The sequence below is a fragment of the Protopterus annectens genome, chromosome 16.part0 (genome assembly GCF_019279795.1).
Source record: "Protopterus annectens isolate FY-2018-M chromosome 16.part0, PAN1.0, whole genome shotgun sequence".
NCBI classification, from domain to species: Eukaryota; Metazoa; Chordata; order Ceratodontiformes; family Protopteridae; genus Protopterus; species Protopterus annectens.
Window position 1 is genome coordinate 607,909,695 of NC_056750.1, and position 23,289 is coordinate 607,932,983.

Sequence of the window (23,289 nt, forward strand, 5' to 3'; positions counted from 1 at the left end):
ATAGCATATCGCCTACTCTGAGGTGATCTCTAGTTAACATATAAAACTATACAAACCCAGAGCTGTTGGACATGCTGCACCGAAAGAAATCCCAATCCCTCCAAGCTACACCCCCAAGGGACCTAAACCTTGTCACCACAATAAATAGGACATGCTGGAGGGATAGATTCCTGTCCCAAAGACTTCCCCATACTGTGGAACAAGCTACCCATCTATGTCAAACAAAGTTCCTCATTAGCACTCTTCAAGAAAAATCTTGATGAGTGGATGGGAAATAGGAAATACACCCAGGGATCACTTCTGTGGCTCTGCTCGACACAGGCACAGGAAAATAACTTTCTTGGGCGGTGTAAGCCAAGGAACCTTGTTGGCTAGGCTTACTTAGGCCCTTGGGCCGATAGCCTAGTACCTACCTATGAACCTATGAACATGAGTAGAGGGCAGTAGTTGAATTTCAGAATATAGTATATTAACTTGCATGACTTTGCAGTGTGTGTTGCAGTGGTTTTCTAGCCAAGGTGACTAAACCATGAATATGAAGATATAAGTGACTACACAAAAATAATTTAAGAAAATATTAATTGTTTTTTCACTGGTAGGTTTTATCACATGATCTGAAATTGATTTATAGTAAATGAGATTAATCGAATCCTTAATTTGATGATGTTCAAAGTAATTGAAAGAGTAAAGGTACTAACCTTTTTCTTAATGAATTATCTGTGTATGGTCCTTTGCAGCTTTGTTTGATTTTATTTTATTACTAATTAATCAGAATCACATTTATTGGCCAAGTATGCGCACATACAAGGAATTTGACTGTGGTTTCAGTGACTCTCCAAGTATGAATTACATAAATGACATACATACAACTATTAAGAACAAGACAATACTGAAAAGAACTCTGAAAGAAACAAGTATTAATATGTAAACAATACTGCAGAATCCTCGCAGGTTTAGGAAAAAGAATACCCCAGTCTAATAAGCTGAATTAACCATTTATGAACTTGATGGCCTGTGAAAAAAATGTTCTTTTAAGTTGCTTTACAGATGTGCACTGAGATGATGTGGGTTGTTTTCATTTTCCTTTGAGCTACTTGCAAGGGATTCCTGCTTGGTAGACAACTGATAATCACAGGGAATCCATATTTCAGAGTGGGTGGCATTACTGTTTTTGCCAGAGTACGTTTGGCTCCAGTGCTGTGGTGAAGCTATCTATATAGCATGTGCTGAAGAGGTTTTAAAATATTAGTGCTTTATCAGTATGTGTATTGACAGGTGGAGTGGTAACAGAAAACTAAATAGTTAAACTGACTGAGGTGGGAGTGGCCTCCTTGTCTAAATGCTGATGCCCCTGGGTTCCTATTAGAAGACTGAAGATGCATTCTTTCGAATGCATCTTGGTCTAACTTAAAAGACTGAAATGGCAAAATATTGAAGCAGCTTTTAAGCAAATTCTTTCCCTAGAAAAGAATTTGCTTGGCCACTTCATTACTTTGCCATTTTCGGCACTGTAGTGCGGTCTCGGAGTTGGCATATTTAAGTAGTGGGGGTGTGGGGGGCTTTGCCCCCCACTTAATGTAATGTTTAAAGTGTTTTGTTTTTTATTTTTTTTTTTGTTGGAACAGCGATTTTTTTCCTCTTGGAAAAAAATTGCTGTTCTGACAGTTCGACATTGTAAGCTTTCGCTTACATAGGGTCGATTAATCACCATTCCCTTTTTTAAGCATTTGGTGATCTAATATAGACCCGCCCATATTGATGTAAGACAGACACTTTGGAGTTCCAAACAACATTACTTCACTTTTTTTAAAATTTAGAATAAAGCTTATTGAACTGAGCCGTGTGTTCATTTTTTTCCCTTCTGGTTGCACCTGCTTTCTGTCCGTCATTAGCACATTCCCAACAAATTGGTCCATTTATTCCCATTACTGGAGCAAAGGATGACCAGGAGGGGCCAGTGTTCTAAAAGCCATCAGGGTGGTCTGATATATTTTCATGATGTCCTGCCCCCTGTATGCTTCAATGTATGGGGAAGGAGCATACAATGGGCTACATGAAAAGGCATCCCTTCACTTGTGTAAGGGGAGTCTCCCCTCAAATAGCCCTGCCCTACCCTGAGTAACATAAGTGCTAATGTCCCTGTCTACTTCAAAGAAATCCCACCAATCAGTGTGCCCCCAAATGCTTGCAACACTTCCCCGCAGAGGAGCACAGTGGCACATATCCCTTCAATCAACCCTCCTTGCTTGGCTTCGGTAATGCTGAGTCCACTAAATGAACACCTTTTACCTGGGTCATAGTCAGGACTCTGTCCTCTGTACCTTGTATCTAGGCTCAGGTTATTTTGCCCAAGATTAGTAGACAGTTGCTTGCTGATGGTGTCAAGATTTTTCTGAACAAGAATATAATAATATTTGAGTACCAAATAAATGGAATTCTGTGGAAGAATATTTCATAGGGTTGCCACCTTTTAAGCGGGACAAAGTGGGACATGGGGGTGCGGCCAATGTGACACTGGCCACACCTCCTACCATGACATCACCACAGCAGTTAAGGATACCACTAAACATGTTCCCATCTCTCAGAAATAGGGACATATTTTAAATATTACTCTTATAAACTTAGAAAGGTGCTTGAGTAGCAAGGTTTGTGTTAACATATTTTCTGAAGGATTTGAAGTCTGAAACTCAAACGTAGGTTATTTATTGACTTCAGTCCTCAGATCTTCCATGACTTGCCAAAAAAACAGAAATTTTATGATAAATAGACCAAAAAATATGGACATTTTGTGAAGATCTGGAGAGTTCAGAGATATCTGCCACACCTTAATTGCAATGACAATGGCATTAACTGCAGTGCCGATAGCATCACCATCGCTACACTCTACATCAGTATGACTTTTAATGTGTGTGTGTGTGTGTGTATGAGAAAGAGAGACGATGTGAGTGTTAGTAACTATAGCAGAGAGTTTTTTTTTTTTGTTAGTTTGACAGAGGAGAGCTTGGATTCAGCCAGGAAGAGCCCTGCAAAGATTATCTGAATCCCTGCCCTCTTCATGAGTTGCAGCCAATTAATGCATGATTTACAACACGTGGACCTAACAGCAAGCAGCTCTGCCTGCAAGTCCGGGTTTGTCATCTTTTTTGACGTAACTGAATTGCCGTGAAAAAAATGGAAGTATTTGAGTTTTTTCCATGGCAATTCGCCATTATTGAAAAGCGGAACTTTTAAAGTCCCACTGTTTTACAGAGCGGGCAGCAGGATGAGGTTGCTCAACCTGTGAGTGTCCTGCTGATAACAGGATGGGTGGCAACCTTCATATTTTATAAGCTCAGATGGTGTAGAGATACATTACTATGATTGTAGTGCACAGGCTCTGGGTTCAAGACTTGGTAATAAGCTTTAATGGAAGCACTGAACAGAAGAGACCTCAGTATTGAGCCCTTGGAATTCATCTGTGCTCCCCTGCGTTGTAAGAATCCCTAACCATTATTCGTTGTGAATAGACTAACATTTTTGTATACCAAGAGAGTAAAGGAAGTGATGTCTGTAATGTAGTTCTATGATAAACTTGTGATGGCTAATGGAATCAATGGCCTTAAGCCTGTCAGGACTGTTCCAGTTAGCCTTCTGCTTAGAAGGGTAGATATCAGGCTGTCTAAGTTGTGCCAAGCTGAAAAGGAGATAATTACAGGTCCCACAGGTAGCCACCATTCAAGTAGTAGAACCAACCCTCCGTCTAGGAAGGGAAAATCTAGGAGATGCTCCACTACTGTCCCTTTAACTATTGTTTCTTTCAGGGCCCAATAGTCAAAAGGCCTTCTTCAGCTGGATAAGCAGGTTCTTCTCAGCACAATGCCTTTAGGAAAAAGTACAATTTTAGCCTTGCATTTTTTCTCTCCTTCATTGTTTCTCTGAGTACTGCAGAAGTCCGTACATGTCTCAATGTACTGTGCCACCAGTAGGACTAATTTTCTATGCCAGAAATTAGAGCTTTGTGTCCCCAAAGGTAATGCTGACCATCAGCCAGGAATCATTGCTCTGTGACACCATGAAGATTGCTGAATTCCAGCCAAGCCGTAGTGGATTGAGCTACCATGGGTGCTGCAGAATTTTAGCCAGGTTCATACTATACTGTGTTACCATGGGTACTGCTGAACTTTAGCCAGTCCTGGGTTACCATGTGTACTCCTGGCCTGCAGTCAGGCCTCACACTGCACTGTGTGTCATCATGGATATTGCTGTCCTCCAGATGTATCTCACTGGACTGTCACAGCAGACATTAATGTCCTTAATTTATGATTCCATTCACTGTGTCACAGTGGTACTGCTGTCTTCCACAGAAAGTGTGATTTGGTTAGGTTTTCCCAACATACCTGCAGAGAAACTGTGCTAGTTATCATCCTGAAGTCCATTTCATGCCCTTCATACAAGTCACCACTGACTTCTTCATTATCCTCTTCAACATTTTCTGCATTGTAGAGGGAAGACTGAATTGTAAGAAACTGCTTTATTTTTTGAACACTCATTAGAGCAGAAGTACAAAATACCTATTTTACTAGACCTAGGCAGACTTTATCATTTAGGACTTCTAAAAACATTTTAAAACTGGACAGTTGTAGGTCTACTTCATAACTAGAAAGTGGCTAGTGCCTCTCCATGACACTGCTGTGGTTTATGAACCTCAGTCTTTCTCTAAAGACTGGACATCCACTGTGTACTGTGTTTCTGATTTGCAGCACTTCACTGATAGTAACTGTCTGTTGTTCCTAGTTTTATTATGTGAAAAATCTTTTTTAATATAGTTTTACCCTGTAATTTTCCAAAATGAAGTTTGTCTTAATATATGAAGTGATGTCACACATTCAGTCCTATGAATTTTTTAAACTGCTATCCATGACAAGTGGTACTGATTCATTTAAGTATAAAACAACACATATTAATCATCTTTGAGCTTCCTAGTGGAACTTGTTAGTAAGTTGTTAGTAGGCGTTCGATGTTTTGCCCGTTTGTTCCACATTATGAGAGGTAGCGTTCCTCCTCCTGGAGATTGAAGGTTGTGGGCTATGATGGAACAATTAAGGGGTATACTTGTAACATCAGTCTCATCAAGTTATTGTATCATTTTTTTTCTGTGCCATTTTAGTTTCAGGATACCAAGATGATATTTCCCCACTTTTGTTGGAGATCTTTTAAAAATGTAAATGTTAACATTCAGACTATTAGGCAGCCTTCCCAGTTCCCAAAATGCATAACTCTGAGAACAAAAATAACTGATTGCAAAGTTACTGCAGATCACAATTTCTTAGATAACACAGACTGTCATCCTAAATGTAGCATTCTAAATGCATCAGAGTTCTGAAAATTTGTATGTTTACCTTTTTCTCACCATTCGGGCTCAACTTGTTTATTTCTGGCCACCAAATGTCTCAATTGCTGAAGGTAGTAGCATGTGAAAAACATTCCTAAGAGCCATCTGTGTGCTTTAGTGAAACTCTCTCTATGAAATTCTTAACTTAAACCTTGCATTTAGCACTGCATTTACTCTTTATGGATGGCTTTCCTTTACTCTGGTTTTGCTGTAGTCAAATACAGGTTGATAAGTGAGATGAAAGAGAATTTTGCATTGGATTATCATAAACTTTATTTTATAGATTGTTTATCTCATTTCTGTCTTCTTGACTGGATTTGCACTTCTTAGTTTGAGCTTATTATTTTAACAACTATTATGATCCTGTATGACCATGTGACTTGACTGCCTTTGAACATATGCCATTTTCAGTCACTAGTCCCTACTAAATTCATAACTAAGCATTGTGGTGTAATTTAGGAACTTTTCATGTATGTATTGTTCAGTCACTGCTCAGGAAGAACATCATTAGTAGTTTTATACCAGCAGTGTCAGACATATCTTCCATTCCTCTGCAGTTTAGGATATCTGTCTCTGTCCAGATTTTTTCATTTCCATGAACAATGTAATAAATAGCTGATATGAAGTTAGTTTTAGCACAGAGAATGAATAAGATCTCCAAAGAAACTCTAAACTAGTATTTAACTTGCAGCTCTAATTGGCGAAATAGAATAAATGCAGTGGTGATAGCTGTAAACCTTTAAGACATCTGCTGTAGACCACTTCTGAAATGTTCTAATGAGCATCCTAGAAACTCCTGACTCATTTTATACTCAAGCCTTCTTAGTTGTATTCCAGCATACTATTCTCTTGCTCATCACTAAACTATGTGAAGTTCAGCCACCTTCCCACCACAGCCAACCATTTTATACAGTCTTTGCACACCATGTCTTTTAGACATTGCAGTTCTTATAACTTGCTACTGCTGTACAGTTATTCATCTTCCAGTTCCCTCCACTCATTTGGGAGTGCCTTTTGTATTAGTCAGCTGTACAACAGGTATTACCCAGGCCAGTAAGAGGTAAAATAAATATTTCATGAAGGTACTGTTTCCAGCTGTTTCTATTTTTTTACATGTATGCTCACATTGTTGCCGCCCAACCCAGTTAATGCCATGTGTTTAGATTTTAATGGATCCTGTGCTGTATCAGAAGTAGTCACACTTTGAGAAATGGTGTCTGCCCTTTGGGATACAGATAATTATGCTGTGTCTGTGTGATAACTGTAGCTGCTGTGCAGTATACCAGGAAAGCTGATATGTGTGAAGTGTCTGTGTAATAACTGTACCTGCTGTGTCATGTACCGGGTAAGCTGATATGTGATGTATCTGTGTAATAACTGTACCTGCTGCATCATGTACGGGGAAGCTGATATGTGATGTGTCTGTGTGATAACTTTAGCTGCTGTACAGTGTACCAGGGAAGCTGATGTGTGCCATGCCTGTGTAACAACTGTGGCTGCTGTGCAGTGTACTGGGGAAGATGGTGTGTGATGAGTCTGTGTGATAACTGTAACTGCTGTGCAGTGTACCGGGGAAGCTGATGTGTGATGTGTCTGTATAATAACTTCAACTGCTGTGCAGTGTACTGGGGAAGCTGATGTATGATGTGTCTGTGTAATAACTGTACCTGCTGTGTCGTGTACCGGGGAAGCTGATGTGTGATGTGTCTGTGTGATAACTGTAGCTGTTGTGTAGTGTACTGGGGAAGCTGATGTGTGATGTGTCTGTGATAACTGTACCTGCTGTGCAATGTGCCGGGGAAGCTTGTGTGTGATGTCTTTGTGTAACAACTGTAGCTGTTTTGCAGTTTACTGGGGAAGCTGATGTGTGATGAGTCTGTGTGATAACTGTACCTGCTGTACATTGTACTGGGGAAGCTGATATGTGATGTGTCTGTATAATAACTGTAGCTGTTGTGCAGTGTGCTGGGGAAGCTGATGGGTGATGATCCTGTGTGATAACTGTAACTGTTGTGCAACGTGCCGGGGAAGGTGATGTGTGATGTGTCTATGTGATAACTGTACCTGCTGTACAGTGTACTAGGGAAGCTGATGTGTGATGTGTCTGTATAAGAACTGTAGCTGTTCTGCAGTGTACCAGGGAAGCTGATGTGTGATGAGTCTTGTGTGATAACTGTAGCTGCTGTACAGTGTACTGGGGAAGCTGATGTGCTAGTGTCTGTATAATAACTGTAGCTGTTGTGCAGTGTGCCGGGGAACCTGATACATGATGTGTCTGTATGATAACTGTAGCTGTTGTGCAGTATGCTGTGGAAGCTGACGTGATGTGTCTGTGTAATAACTGTACCTGCTGTGCAGTATGCTGGGAAGCTGATATGTGATGTGTCTGTAGGATAACTGTAGCTGCTGTGCATTTTACTGGGGAAGCTGATGTATGCCTTGCAGTATGAAGGTAGTGACTTTGTATGTGTTGCTGATGGATTGTTGGATTAAGAGGAATGAGTGGGATAGACTGGTCCTGGATGTTGAATTAGAGTGGAGGCCCTGATGTACTGTGCCAATTCAGTCCTCCTGTGGTTTGCTGGGATGTCTGAAAATACCAGCAGGGGCCCTTCTTGTGTGTAAAATTATTCATAGATGAGAGTCATCCTGAAGTTATCATTCATCATTTTCATAATTTGTAGTATGGTATACTGGTTTTATTGCAGTATTCTACTTTCTGTTGACTGGCCTACATTTGTAGTACTATCTTAGTCAGTAAACATCTCCAGTTCTGTACATTTTCAAATTCCATTTGGAATTTTAATCAGTGCACTGAATCCCAAATATTTTTCCATTCTAGTAAGGAATGCTCATACTCTGCTTTTTTATGTAATATTTGAACATTTATCTTGCACAAAAAGATAACTTCTAGCATTGTTATAAAAAAATCACAAGATACATCATTCTCTTGCAAATTCTGGCATAGTAAGTGGTGGTAGAAACATTTGTGGATGATTGGCTTTAATTCAAACATTTAATATCACAGTTGGTTTCACTGCAATGTGTTGCATTGTGCAACCAGCAGAACACTTTTCTGACAATGGAGTTTATATATATATATATAATTTTTTTTTTGGGGGGGGGACTCCACATGGGGTGCAGGGGAACTTTTCCCCCTGCAGGAAATAATTTGTGCTGACTGGTTTTGGTGTTTATTTTTCAGAAACCAATGATTTGATGGCATGTGATGTTGATCACTTGTTGGAAAGCTACAAATTTTGATATTTTTTTCTGAAGAAAGGTATGCTCCAGACAATGGATATTTTAAGACTTTTAGCTCCTGCTATCCATATCTGGCTGCATTTTATATATTTTCTTTGCAGACAAGTCTCTTCAGCCTACTGGCTGTGAAGGTAACAGAGCCACAGTACACACAGCAGTCATTTGTTCAAATTTTATTGGCAGAGTTACATTCTGGCACTAGAAATTAGCATACTGTTGAATGTGTACATTCCATGTCTGTAGAATGACGTAATCAGCTGGTTGCATGATGCCAAGGATGGAGATCTAATAGTGTCTCAGGTAAATTGGCTTCAGTTGGCAGATTTGATCCTCAAGGAGTCATCTGGGTAGGTAGGAAAAGTGGCAATTGTGCCAGCTCACCTTTCGCAATGGTAGAAATGAGGAATTCAGGTATGGGTTAATACAAAGTAAAGACCAGCGACTCTAGCTTCTTTCCAGATGGGAAGTACACTGGATGTTCATTTGCGGATTTAAAATCATTGCATGTTGCTCACTTCAAAGGGATGAGGGGAGGCCACACTGAAAAATAAAAAAAGCACAGATAATGATAGCTTACCTCAGTCTTGTAACTCTGACCAGCCACTGGGGAGAATTGCCCAAAAAAAAAAGTAGAAGAAAGAAAATTAAGTAAACAAATGGAACCAACGATAAAGAATTATGTATATATATATATATATATATATATATATGTGTGTGTGTGTGTGTGTGTGTCAGAAAAAGGAAGTGCACAAATGGCAAGCCTTCAAGGAATCACAGTAGATAATCTGAGTAACCCTATCACAGATTTATTAAAATGTAAAAAAAAAAAAAAAAAAAGTTTAGCGAGAACCAGAAATGTATATTGCACTTTCATCTTGTTTGCCTCAGGACTTTGTCAGAGCTAACACAGTTAGCACAACACCATTATTATTTAAACAACCCACAGGTTACCCAGTCACATGATCACAGAGTATTTAACTAAACACACATAAGTACATGATTCCCTAGAATCACACAACAACTCAGGTAAAGCTTACTTTACCTTAAGCCTGTCAAAATGACAGTGGTCAACATAACAGGATCATTCCCAAGTCCTTCAGAATAACTGTATTTAAGTCTGTAATTTCTGAAACATACATTAATATTAAATCATTTAATGTACGTCTCCACCTCATATCTCCTGGACCAAAGAGAAGCCTAAAAATATTCAGGAAAACGTTTGAAAATATGAGTATTATTAACTTGCGAAGTTAACAGATAAGAGAAAGTGAATTAACATGCTTTTTTGCAAAATAAAAGAATTCTATAACTCAAATTTTTGTCATTATTTATTAAGTATAATCTATTACATTTTCTCCCAGAATCAACAGTTTTAGAAGGAATTAAGAAGGAGAGAGCAAAATTTTGAGACAGAAACAAAGATGTCGCTAAAAATTGGGAAATTCTTGCATATAAGTTTTACTACATAAACTGTATTGTCTTTCTTGGTGGTCACTTTTATCCATGATGCAGTTTTCCTTTTCTGCAGCTCACCTTTTTCGATTTGAAAAATATTTACCAAATAAGTGACATATTAGTGTTATAAGTATAAAAGAGAATTCTAAATGGAGGAATTCTAAATTATCTGTCATTTCCTGTCTTTAAAAGTGATAAACACTCAGAAAAGGTTATAGTTCTGGATTTGATATTTATTTAGTTGTGTTTCTTAACTGGGGGTAGAGCACTGGACCACAGAGACCTTTTAGAGGGTCTGCACAGCAGCACTGTCTAGTTAAGTGACTTACTCAGACTCGTATAGTAATCACATGTTGGCTCTGGGAATCAAACACTGGACTACAGTGTAAACCTCATAGACTTAATTCTTTGTGCTGACAGACTATTTTATATATATATATTGTATATAATTCTGAGACTTTAAAATTTGTCTGTTTTGACATAAGTAATGTATCTAGGTCTAAGTTCATAAGAATTGTACTACTAGCCTGAACTTCTCAACTATATTTTAATATACAGAGGTGTAGATAGCTATATTTGTGACCAGAGTTGTCACCCAACCTGCCGCTCCCCCTCAAGTTGAGGAACAAAAAAAAAAAAACTCTTTTCTCTCTTTAAACTTGAACAAACTGCTTGCAGCATTAGCAACAAGCAGCTGCTAGAGTTTATGCTACACAGAGTGTTAAAGCACTTCAATTGTGACCACAAACGCAATACCAGAATTATTTCTTCATGCACTGAAGATCGATCAGGATCTGCTGATTGCGGCCCCCTAACACCTTGCACCCGGGGCATCTGTTCCCTTCTCCTCATACTAGCCATGCCTGATATTATTTGTGCTGCTGACTTACACTCCATACTTTCTAAGCCATTGAGTAAGTTCATGCAGAGGGTTAAGGCTGTGAGCTGTAGTCCTTGTAATATAAAGTTTGAGTCCCTCAGCCCTCATTTGTCTATTTTGTGACCTTGAGCAAGTCACTTACAAGACTTTGGCCACAGGTCACTTCTGAAAATGGGATGTATGTTTAGTAGACGTACCTGGTTAACAAATGGATATTATTCTAAAATCCTGGATCTGATTTACATCTCTTAACTTTTTTATCTTCTGCATTGTTGATGGAAAAACTACAGACACTGTTTATGCTACCTTGATTTGAAATCCATTATGTTTATTCTTACTTCTTGCATTTATATGTATTCTGTTAATCTGTTTTCTATATGTAGTAGCAAGTTTTTTTTTTTTTTTTTTTTTTTTTACATATTGTGTATATGCCACATAGCCAGCAAATCTAAATTAAAATAAAAATCTCAGCTCCGGTACTCTTTTTTTTTTACCATACTATTTAAGCACAGTTAAAGTAGCTGTATGTATTGACCTGGAGATCTTACGGTGCTAATAATTGTCTTGTACTTTAGTATTACTTGTACTTTAGCATTACTGCAGAAGGGATTAAAGAGAAGCCTGCTTTGTGAAGTGTTTTTTGTTCCTGCTTGTGTGCTTGTACTGTGCTCATGCTAAACAGAGACTGAGCAGCCCTAATTACATTATCATTTAGATGTAAATGAAGGCAATCCATTCTTTTTGTCTTGATTGTGAAAAGCTGTTTGGCACCACTGCAGAAGACATGACTTAACTCATACATAGAAATAGGGGAGCTGATAATATACATTTCCACATCAAAAGGATTTATTGCTAGCAAACAGTTCTGTGCATATTAAATTATTTGAAAAACACAAGCAGTAGCATTATTCTAGCTGATTTATTTCAAATGTTCCCTGTTTAGACAAGTGAAATACGTGGGACATTTGTCACAAGCAGCCTGGCTGGCTGTATAAGATAAGAATAAGGAAACCTCAGAACAAGTATAATGAGCTCTGTAGCTGGCAATACTGCCCCTATTATTTGCATCTGATTTAAGTAATTAGATCATTAACAATTCCAGATTGTTTTCTATACCTGGGCCGTCGTGCTCCATGTAATTGTTCTAAAAGGATTGTCCGATGCCAAGATACACGTGCGCACACACACACACACACACACACACACACACACACACACACACACACCCACCCCAATATATATATATATATATATATATATATATATATATATATATATATATATATATGTAAATGGAGAGTAGCTCTTTTTGAGAACATATGTTTTGTTTCATTGCTTACTGGAAAAATGTTCAAAATTATAAATTTAGAACACACATTAGCAAGTGGTGCTGTATTATACAAGAGGTATAATTCCATTATTATGTATTATAATTAATACAATCAGAAAGGTGAATCAAAGAACTTTTGCATGGTCCTAAAAATGTGTGCAAGGGGCCTATGATTTGAAAACAGCCCAAAGGTAAACTTAACCCGCCACTGGCCAGATGCATTTTCTTTGAATGTGGATTTCAATGCTATTTCAGTGAATGTGAGTTTTAAAGGTAGAGAAGTTTTAATGCCAAGTCTATTTTCATTGTAAGACTATTGCTTTGTTTAGCAAATGCCAATCAGTGTTTGTGCTATAAAATTTTTAATAAAAGTAAATTAAATCCAAATAGCTGTAATCATTGTAGAAGTTAAGTATGAAACCGTATGCACACTGAGAGTTTTGAACAGTGTTTATGGCAACTAGGGAGAAATAGCCAAGTATGGGACACTGAATGTCTGTGGGGGGGGGGGAGGCTGAGTGGGGTGGGGCTCTGGGTTTGCACCCCCTGCAAAAAAAAATCCTGCATGCTCCCCTACTAGTTCAAAGGTAGGCACTAGGCTGGAACCTTGCTGGCTAGGCTTACGTAGGCCCTTGGGCCGATAGCCTAGTACCTTCCTATGAACCTGTAAACCTAGACAACAAGGTTCCCTGGCTTACGCCACCCAAGAAAGTTAATTTCCTGTGTCCCTGTGGAGCAGAGCCACAGAAGTGATCCCTGGGGGGTATTTCCTATTTCCCATCCACTCATCAAGATTTTTCTTGAAGAGTGCTAATGAAGAACTTTGCTTGACATAGGTAGCTTGTTCCAGAGTATAGGAAGTCTCTGGGACAGGAATCTATCCCTCCAGCATGTCCTGTTTATTGTGGTGACAAGGTTTAGGTCCCTAGAGCATGTAGCTCGGAGGGATTGGAATTTCTTAAGGTGTAGCATGTCAAACAGCTCTGGGTTTAACATAGCTTTATATGTTAGGCAGAGATTTCCTGAGAGTAGGCGATATGCTACGGAGTAAAGCTGGAGTTTTTTGAGACGGTCAGTATAGGGCATCTGTTTGAGGCCAGTAATCCTCTTTGTGAGGTATTCTGTGACCTTTCCTAGCTGCTGCAGATGTCTTGTGAGGTACATTCCAAAAGGGGCGTTGCACTCTATAATGGGTCTAATGAGAGCCAAGTAAAGGGATACAATGACCTCTTTTTTTCCTGGATGAGAACCCTTTTGTGATGAGGTGTACCACATAGAAGGATTTCCTGACTACTGTGGCGATGTGATTATCAAAGGAGAGACTACTCTCCAACTGGGTCCCAAGGTCTCTTATCACACATTCAGTGTTAAGTAGACTACCATTTATGTGGAAGTTCATGGGTATAGAGTTTTTACCAAAGGGGATGACAATGCAGTTTTTGGCATTGAGCTTAAGGCCATGCCTCTGACACCAGGCATCTGTCTCAGTGAGGTCCATCTGTAGGATGTCTACATCATTTGGGGACTCGACTATGGCTTCTAGTTTGCAATCATCTGAGAACTTCGTTAGCCAGAGGCCTTCTATGTTAGCCTGTACTTCAGAGAAGTAGATACCAAACAGGAGAGGTCCCAGGACTGAAACCTATGGTACTCCACTTGTCACTGATTTAAAGTTAGATTTGGAGTCTGCAACTTTTACAGTGTGGGTTCTGTCAGTGAGCCAGTTGGCAACCCATCTTGTGACATATGAATTTATACCTAGTTTAGTGAGTTTAGCTATATTTCCAGAATGGGGGATGGTGTCAAAAGCCTTGATGAGGTCAAGATAGGCTATGTGAACCACCTTACCCTTGTCTACAGCTTTGTTGACTGCCTCAAAGAAGTCAATTAGGTTCAGAAGGCATAATCTGCCTTTCACAAACCCGAACTGGGTGGGGTCCAGAGTTTGGTGGTTACCAATGTCTTTGTTTATGAGTTCCATGATGATACGTTCCATGGCCTTGGAGACCAGGCTCATCAGGCTAATAGGGTGATAGTTCCCAGGATCAGTGGTGGCTCCCCCTTTGTGGAGTGGGATAACTGCTGCTGTGTGCCATTCAGTGGGCACAAAGCCTGACGCGAGACTGTGATTGAACATGGTGCTTAGGTGGGGAGCCAGTTCATTCTGAAGTTCATGTAAAACGCAGCCTGGGATGTTGCCCGGTCTAATGGATGCTGTGTTTTTGGTTTTAGAGAGTGCAGCTTTTACCTGCATAGATGTGATTACAGGGACTCTGAGACCACATTAGCCTGTTGGGTAAAACTGTTTGGTTACATTTGTCACTGTTATTGATTTCCTTATTGATCCTACATTGTCTTGTCACTTTTACATTTCTTTCTTTCTTTCTTTCTTTTTTTTTTAATAGTAGTCACAGCTCATTCTTTTTATCCTTTAGCCATAACTTAGTTTATCACTTTTTCCTAGCCCGGTCATTTTTTCTTCTGTCTTATATCAAAAGTAAGTAATTAAGCTATGCTACACCCTTTCAACTACACTGGTCAGTATGGAATTTCACTCAATTGTTTCTTGTTTTATAGATGACCTGATAGCGCTAGGTATTTTGAGGTAATGTAACTGCCTCATGCTTACTGAAACCTCTCTATTGCTACGTCGCGATGATTCAGAATGTGAGAGGTGTAAGTATTTACATAACTTGGAAGCTTCCTTCTCACCTCAGAATATATTCAGTATGCACAACACAGATACAAACACAGCACAGAGCAGTTCCACTAAGCCAGCTTAGGCCGAGGTTGTTAAGAGAGCACTACAGCCTCCCAGGCTAAAGACCAAGAAACCTTAGACATTAGTTTACTCAGAAAACACCCATCTTCACCCTTCACATCTACACCTAGACACACAACTCTGAGCTACAAGGGTGCAGACTCCAAACCATTATGGCCCACTGAGACTGCATCAAGCCATGGTGATGTTTTAGTAAAAGGCAAGACTATTATAAGGCATATGGGTTCCACCCTCGCTTGGCTGGGTAATAATAAGGTGACCATTAGCTGTCCTTCCGGAGCTAGGATCTGGGAAGTACCACTGACTCATAGATCTGTCCATCCTTCCAGATACAGTTACTACCTGATAATGGTCCAAGTGAGAGGGAATGACTTTAGACACTCTACCCAAAGGGCTATGCAGAAGGATATGACAGAGCTTGCTCTGCAGGTGTGTGAAGACACTCTACCCAAAGGGCTATGCAGAAGGATATGACAGAGCTTGCTCTGCAGGTGTCTGAGACAGGAAAACCACTGGTCTTGAGTGGTATTTTGCCATCACTGAGAATGATATTGAGTTTCAAAGAAAAGATAATTGGCTTTTATAACTGGTGCCATTCTAATGGGGGCCCCAGTATGTATAAGCTTGGAATGAGATGGCTATTAAGCCTTACTGCTTTGCGAGAGATGGTCTGCAACTCTCTTTACAAGGCTTTCACATTCGGGCTTAAAGCCTTTGCTATCCCCATTATTGCCTTTTTATGCAGAGTCAATTTCCTGGACATTAAAACCTAGTAAATTTTAATTTGGAGCACATTAATGTGGCTCTACTAAGTGCCAGAAGTTTAAAAAAATATATTCGAACTTTAGGGTTTCCTACAACTTGAACACGTTCATGTATGTGTACTTAAAGAAGCATGGTTTCAGGGCAGTGAAAGCACTCCTGCTCTTCCTGGGTATAATGTCTATCATGTCTTCAGACATACTGGAAACTGTAGGGAGAGAGGATCAGTATTTGTCAAGGATATCACCTCATGACAGATTCCTTGGGACACTAGGCTTAAACTCTTAGAAATCCAAATCATCATAAAACAAGACTAATTGCCACTTCATAGCTAGCTATAGAATACCCTCTATGTCCCCTTCTAAATATGGTAGCTATCTTAACACATTAACTGAAATCCCCATTAAACCTAACACCTTTCTAATGGTGGACGTCATTTATCCATCAGTAAACTGTATGACCTACACTGCCAAAGGCTAGCATGCCCAGTGCTACCTTGACCTTACAAATGCTAACTCTATTTAACAAATAGTTAGCCATCCTGCTAGGGGCACAAATACCCTAGATCTAGTCCTTACAAATATGGCCACTTTCTTGCACCTCTCCATTTATTTCATCATGCCTTGTTATATCAGATCATAATTTAGTGACTTTTCCTTTAAAACTGTTGGTACTTACCATGTTAATAGCCCAGTACTTAGAGACTTCTCAAAAGCAAATCTTCTTCAATTACTTGATAACCTGAAGAAATTCTGCTGTATTCCTCTTCCAAAGGATACCATTGCTAAAGCTGCTACCTGTGCCTCTGACTTCTACTCCCACTTAAATAGTTGTATTGATAAGGCAGTACCTAGCCACACACCAAATATAATGAGAAATTTAAAACAAAACTCCTGTGGCAGAATATCCATATAAATAAATTATATAACAAGAAAAATAAACTGCTTAATGCTTATAAGCAGTCTCATTCTACTTTCCTTAGGAAGTTCAAAGCTGAGTGTGAACTTAAAATAACCACCAAAACCAAAAATAATTACAAATCTCACCTTCTCTTTGTCAGGAAGTAAAGAATTAGCATCCAACAATGTTTGGAACTAGTCCACAGTAATACTACACTCTCTGATACAAAGGAAATGGCTAAAATAATAGCTAACAAGTTGAGTACAAATTTTTCTGCACCCGTAGTTATAGTTGTTCTACAGGCTCCACAATCCCAAACTGCAGTCAGATACTGCTGTAAGGGTTCTGGGTAATTTTGTTGATAATTTCTTATTATTTCACCATCTTGTCTCCACAGTAATTCAGAAATCCTTTTATCTGTCTCATTTAATTTCCAAAGGCATCTCCACTAGATCCAAGAAGTCTTAATTCCACTTTGCTTGTATCGTATCACACCAAGTATTGCATATAAAGCACCTTTGGTGTGTATTTGTCTAAACATATCACAAAACTTGAGAGGTCTTAGAGATTCATAAGAAGAAGATCAGTGACCTCAGAAATCTTGGTCATCAGGAAAGACTGGCAGTCCTTTCTATGTACTCCATAAAGATTTGTGTATCGCTTTTTGAGCCACGGAAGATCCAAACCTATTTGACCACCTTTTCTTTCGAGGAAATAATGGTGCCTCAGATATTCAGTTAAAGGAACTAAACCTTCATCAGCAGATAGACAAGATTTGTTGGCATGATATATTCATATCCCAAAGTATCCATCAGCTCTGGAACAAATTTCCAGTAGATATCGGGCAAGTAGCACCTTTCCTACCTTCAAGGCACACCTGTATAATTGAATGGTAAGCCTAACATCTTCTCTTGGCCTCCTTGAGGCTAGAAGGAATTTTTTAAAATATATATATTTTTAGCTAGCCTTTGCATAACTTTGATTGAAGGGTAACCTCTGTTATTCCAAGAGATTTGTATAAGCATAGATTTCACTAACCTCGATGTGAAATTCTCCAGTTTAAAATCAACAACCGCACACCTGCCTGGATCTATAACATGGCACTTTGTAATCCATTTTAAGAACTTTCATCTTTCATTTGTTCTTTCACTTCTAAATAAGTTATTAACTGTAACTGTTGAGAGCTTCATGGGGTGTTACAGTAGTCTTGCATCTTTTCTTATGCTTTTTATCACCTTTTGACCTTTATCTCCTTTCTTCGCCTTCCCTTTCTGACCCTGCCAAAACTGCAGGAGTATTTTCTTGCCTTTTCTAAACGCTTCTACTGAAATCTCCATTGAGGAAAGGAGTAGGAAGTTGGTCCTTTTGTTGACATAATTTTGAAGATTCTAACCATTCTTATTTTACTTCCAATTCAGTAACATCAGTTTGTTGTACATTACTACTACATGAGATAAATGGGAGCAGGACAGAAACAAATGTCGGAATCCGTTTGATACTGTTGGAAGAAACTACTTACATCTATGTCAGAAAAAAGTAAGTCTCTTTTTGACCAATTAGAGAAGTATATTTGGAAAGAGACATCTACTTTCTTTAATATGTCCGGACTGCAAAAATATATAGATCTAGACATTACACCGAGGGGGTTGAGAGTTTTTAAAGATCCAACTCTGCCCTTTGATTTACAAAATGCTGCTGATGTGCAATTTCATAAGCGCTGGGTAGCAGCAGCACACAGGTGTACGCTGGAATGGGTGAATATCCTGTTCGATCGTGACAGGGTAAAACAACTAGAGTTGAAGGACAAGATTAAAAAAGTTTGTAATACCATCTCTTCAGGGACATATGCTCATGTACTTGATGCTTTCTTAAATGGCATTAATTCTAAACTTAAGAATTATGAAATAGAACTGGTGGATAGGAAGAAACGCAAACTACTTCGAGATCTCCATGACTATGAGAATGATAAGGCGTTCATCTTTAGAGCCAATCGGAAGAAAGCTCGTCATCACATGAGATTTCAAAGGCAGGAAGATGGTCCTCATTCATATAATTCCTCATTTTCAGATGGACATTTCACATCGGGGGAAGAAGAGCTATATATTCAAGTTGAGTACCCTGTCTTACCGCCTGTACAACAAATGGAACGTTTTCAGCAAACTTTTAGTCATGTCAACTACAGTTATAGGGGAGGGAAGCAGGGTACAAAACGGACTCATGAACAACAAGAGTATTTTCAAAGGGATTTCTATCCCCAGAGGGGATATAAAAGAGGTAAAAGATAATTTCTTATCCTCTCAGGACAGTTATGTCATCAATTTATCTGGACATGTTTTTACTGATTGTGAAATGACGGTTTTAAACCGAGGTTTAAAGTATTTTCCTACTGTATTTCCTAGAAATCATGATATTAAGCGTGATGTATTTAAATTCAGTAGGAAATTAGATTTAAAGTATTTTTTTAGAGATTCTCATATGGAAGTTGATTCAATTAATAGCGATGAAAGTATGAATACTTCGTGTGAAAGTTTTTATACATGTGACTGATAGCTTGCCTAATGCCTATTGTAAATTATATACACATAATGTTTGTATAAATAGTGATTTTCTACCGCCTTTTTTGAATGAATACGTAGCCTATTGTTCTAATTTGTTAAATTATGTGATAGAGGATATACTTTCTGACTTAATAAGAATAGACATCTGGTTAACTGTAACTTAACTGCTATGGAATGGAAAGCTCTACAGAATTTAAGTAAAATGGGGGATATTGTTTTTAAACCCTCTGATAAGGGAAACAAGTTGCTTATCATGCATTATACTCAATATTTAGATATGTGCATGGAACATTTGGAGGATGATGAGACATATGATAAGATTGATGTGTCCATTTATCAACAAGCTTTGGTTGAATATATTGAGTTATTACATAAAGGCAATAGACTTGGATATTTTGCGGATGCAGATGTAAAATAGGAGTTTAAACTAGATGGATGCAAAGTGGCCCATTTTTATTGCCTACACAAGATACATAAAAATTTAGTTAAGCCTCCGGGGAGGCCTATAGTTTCAGGTTGTGAGTATTTTACTCACAAGTTGGGTTCATTTTTTCACAGTTATCTAGCACCTGTAGTTTACACCTTGCCATCCTATATTCATGATGTATTTGACTTTTTGGCTAAAATAAGTGATGTTAAATGGAATGACAATATGTATTTTTTCACTATTGATGTTAAAAGTCTCTATACGAATATTAGCCATAATTTTGGCTTGGAAGCCTTAAGACTTTTTTGGGGTAGTTCACCAGTAATGGAATATATAGTTGAATTGGTTTATTTTTGTCTTACTCATAATTTTTTTAAATTTAATAATGACCTTTATAGGCAGAAAAAAGGCACAGCTATGGGGGCTGCCTTTGCCCCCGTTTATGTCAATTTATGCATGTGTCTTTTTGAGAGAGAATATATTTATAGAAACAATTTTTTTTGTGATCATGACATCAAGTATTTCCGATATATTGATGATTTAATTTTTATAGCTGAAGGTGGTTTAGAATTGGTATCTCATTTTGTTGAAATGTTGCATAATAATAGGTATGGTTTGCAATTTGATGGCCTTAAGTTAGGTATATGTTTTCCCTTTCTGGATGTGGTCATTAGTATTAAACATGGTACTGAATTATTCACTTCTGTACATAGAAAATTCGAATGTGGCACACAAGTATGTACATGATGATAGTTGCAATCCTCCACATACTATTGCAGCACTCCCATTTGGTGAGATGCTTAGGATTTCTAGATTATGTAATAATATTTGTGAGTTCAGACGGGAATTGAGAACAACTGTAGATATGTTTGGCAATAGAGGCTATAGTAATAGTTTATTGGAAAAGAGTTGGAATAAATTGTGTAATGTTTCGACTACAGGGCATCATATTAAGGATAGTTATTTTCTGGCCCCTTTTAAATCGAGTAATAGAAATGATAAGGGTATGATTTATTTTGCTACAACTTTTGGATGTTTCAGTAATATAGTTATAGAGCAGGTAAAATATCATTGGAAATATTTGTGCTCCTTGAAAAATGTTTCTTCCTGGTTGAATGCCACTCTTGGGGTTTCATATAGAAGGGGGAGAAATATTCATAATTTTTTAGTTAAGGGTAGAGTTTGTTTGCCTTCTATTAATGTACCACATAGATTACATTCTATAGGGACTACCTGTTGTAATAAATGTAAAGCTTGTAAATTCATAGTTCAAAGTTTTTCTAGTATTAATAATATTTAATTTCAAACTTGGAATAATTTTTCTTGTGATACTGTAGGTGTGGTGTATGCTCTTAAATGCCCCTGTAATTTATTTTATATTGGGGAAACAAAGAGGGCATTTAAAGTTAGATTATTGGAGCATGCAAGGGATATTTATAATCAGAAATTAGAAAGTTCTATTGCAGTACATTTTCAACAATTTGACAACAGCAATAATGAAGGGCTGCAAGGCACTATTTTAGAAAAAAATAAATGTGTCATTATATGATATAAGTAATCTCAAAAAACTGCTTCTGTTTAAGGAAGCAGTATATATTCTTAAGTTTGATACTTTATACCCACATGGGTTGAATAAAGAGTTAAATTGGATCTCCTGTTAGAAAATCTTTCCTGTCTGGTTCCAAATTGCTGCTGCGAGAGTTCCAAAGAAACCAGAGCTGGTTAGAGGATGACATCACCTCTGGTTACCTGACTCTGGTACAATACACACACAGAGCTTTGCTAAGATCTGTGGCAGCATTTGAAAGCTAAACAGAATTTCAAATTTTCCACACTTTCAGGGTTCTCTGATAAACATACACATTTGATCAGTTTCAACAATACAACCTAATATACATGCATACATTCTTTCTGTCCAGCAGGACCTACTGTTGGTGCATTTATAACCAAGTAACTTTACAGATATATTTGTAACTCAAACATCTGCACAAATCAGTGTGATAGTCAAATAACATAACATTCTTTACAAAACTCCAGTTAGCTATACTGGCATATGTACACATGTACTGGCCTACTCTCCCTGGCACAGATGGCACTACCTCATAACATCACAATGACTATTAATTTTAATGCCGAATCATACCTGTAACACAGCAGAATTTTGTTAAACTGCTATTTTTTGCCATTTTAAAATGCAGAGCTCTTCTTTTCACTTGTCATACCGAATAATGTTATTTGGTGCTAACTTGATCCAAAATTGTAGCCCACTTTTAGGTGTAAAAGGTGTGCTGCATTTTTATTCCAGCAGGGACCATTTGATAAGCTTCTGTTCATTCAGCAGAAAAATGCTAGACTTTCTGAAGTAAATTCTTAATTTCTGCTCTTCTAATTAAGGAACAAGCAATCATGCCATGTGCCTCATAGTTTTTTTTTTTCATTTTAGTTTCTTAAATAAAAAGAAAATTTTGCAGAAAGCTTCTTGCAAAGTTAACAACAGTTCTACTTCTTACAGGGAAAAGTATTTTATTCTGCCACTAATACTAATGCCAATACTATTGCAGTTATAGCAATAAATTCTTTTGATAAGTGGTTATCAAAGCCATTGCCTTATTTGTTTGTTTGTTCCTAGTAAATCATGGACTGAGAAAACCCAGTGCCTGGTAGTATATTTCAACAAGTGAAGAATTGAGTAGATTGTATTCAGTCTTTAGTGGTTCAACACATTCACATTCTGGATAACCATATATTGTTCTGTTGGTTTATTAGCTGCACAACATGGCTTACGTTTGTTTTCTTACTATGTATTCGCTTATGCCATAACTGCACTATATTACTTTTGCTGTTTAAATCTGCTACAAATGTCCAAATAGATATGTCAGCAAACAGTGGTAAAATGAAAGGGGTGTAGTGTTCTTTACTACAGTGTGTGCTGTGAGTACTATTAAAGTACAGTGAGGCTAGTGGGCATTTAGCATCTTCCCTTAGCTGATGTCCTCCATGTTTTTCAGTTATATAATCTAGAAATGATGAGCATTGCTGAAGTTAGATTCCACATTTTAGCAGTTACTTTGTTTTTTAGGTGGTCCTGGCAGTGGTAAGGATACACAAAGCAGGAAGATTGCGAATCGCTATAACTTTGAGTGGATTTCTGTGGGTGAGATCCTAAGAGCAAGGATGATTCATCATGCCACCACTGACCGCAAATGGGAGCTGATTGCACAGATTATTGCCAATGGAGAGTTGGCCCCTTCGGTATGTACTTATCCAAATATTGAAGCTTGAATGCTGTTAACAATATTAGTTGCATGAAAAATGTATTTTTAGATGATATCACAGGATAATTTAGTGTGAACAGAACATTAGTGGTAGATGAGAAGTGTATTTTTAGCTGATGGCATATGACTTTCTACATACAGAAAGTGCACTAGTGTTTAATATTCTTACATATTCAAAATGTCAGAGGGTGGCTGGGATATTCATATGTTTCTGGCCCAGAAATTATAGTTTATTGGCTGTTTGGTAAGCTTTTCCATCTCTTTCAACATTCTGATTTACAAGTC

At 38.1% G+C, this 23,289-nt stretch overlaps 1 protein-coding gene across 2 annotated transcripts in view; it reads left to right on the forward strand.

Moving 5' to 3' along the window:
• The window catches only part of LOC122790848 (adenylate kinase isoenzyme 5-like), a 1,153,343-nt gene that overhangs the window by 119,717 nt on the left and 1,010,337 nt on the right, over window positions 1–23,289 (forward strand). For both annotated transcript variants that reach the window (XM_044058488.1, XM_044058489.1), the window contains exon 3: window positions 22,809–22,981. In XM_044058488.1, the coding sequence (XP_043914423.1) occupies window positions 22,809–22,981 (173 nt within the window). The remainder of the gene's footprint in view (window positions 1–22,808; window positions 22,982–23,289) is intronic.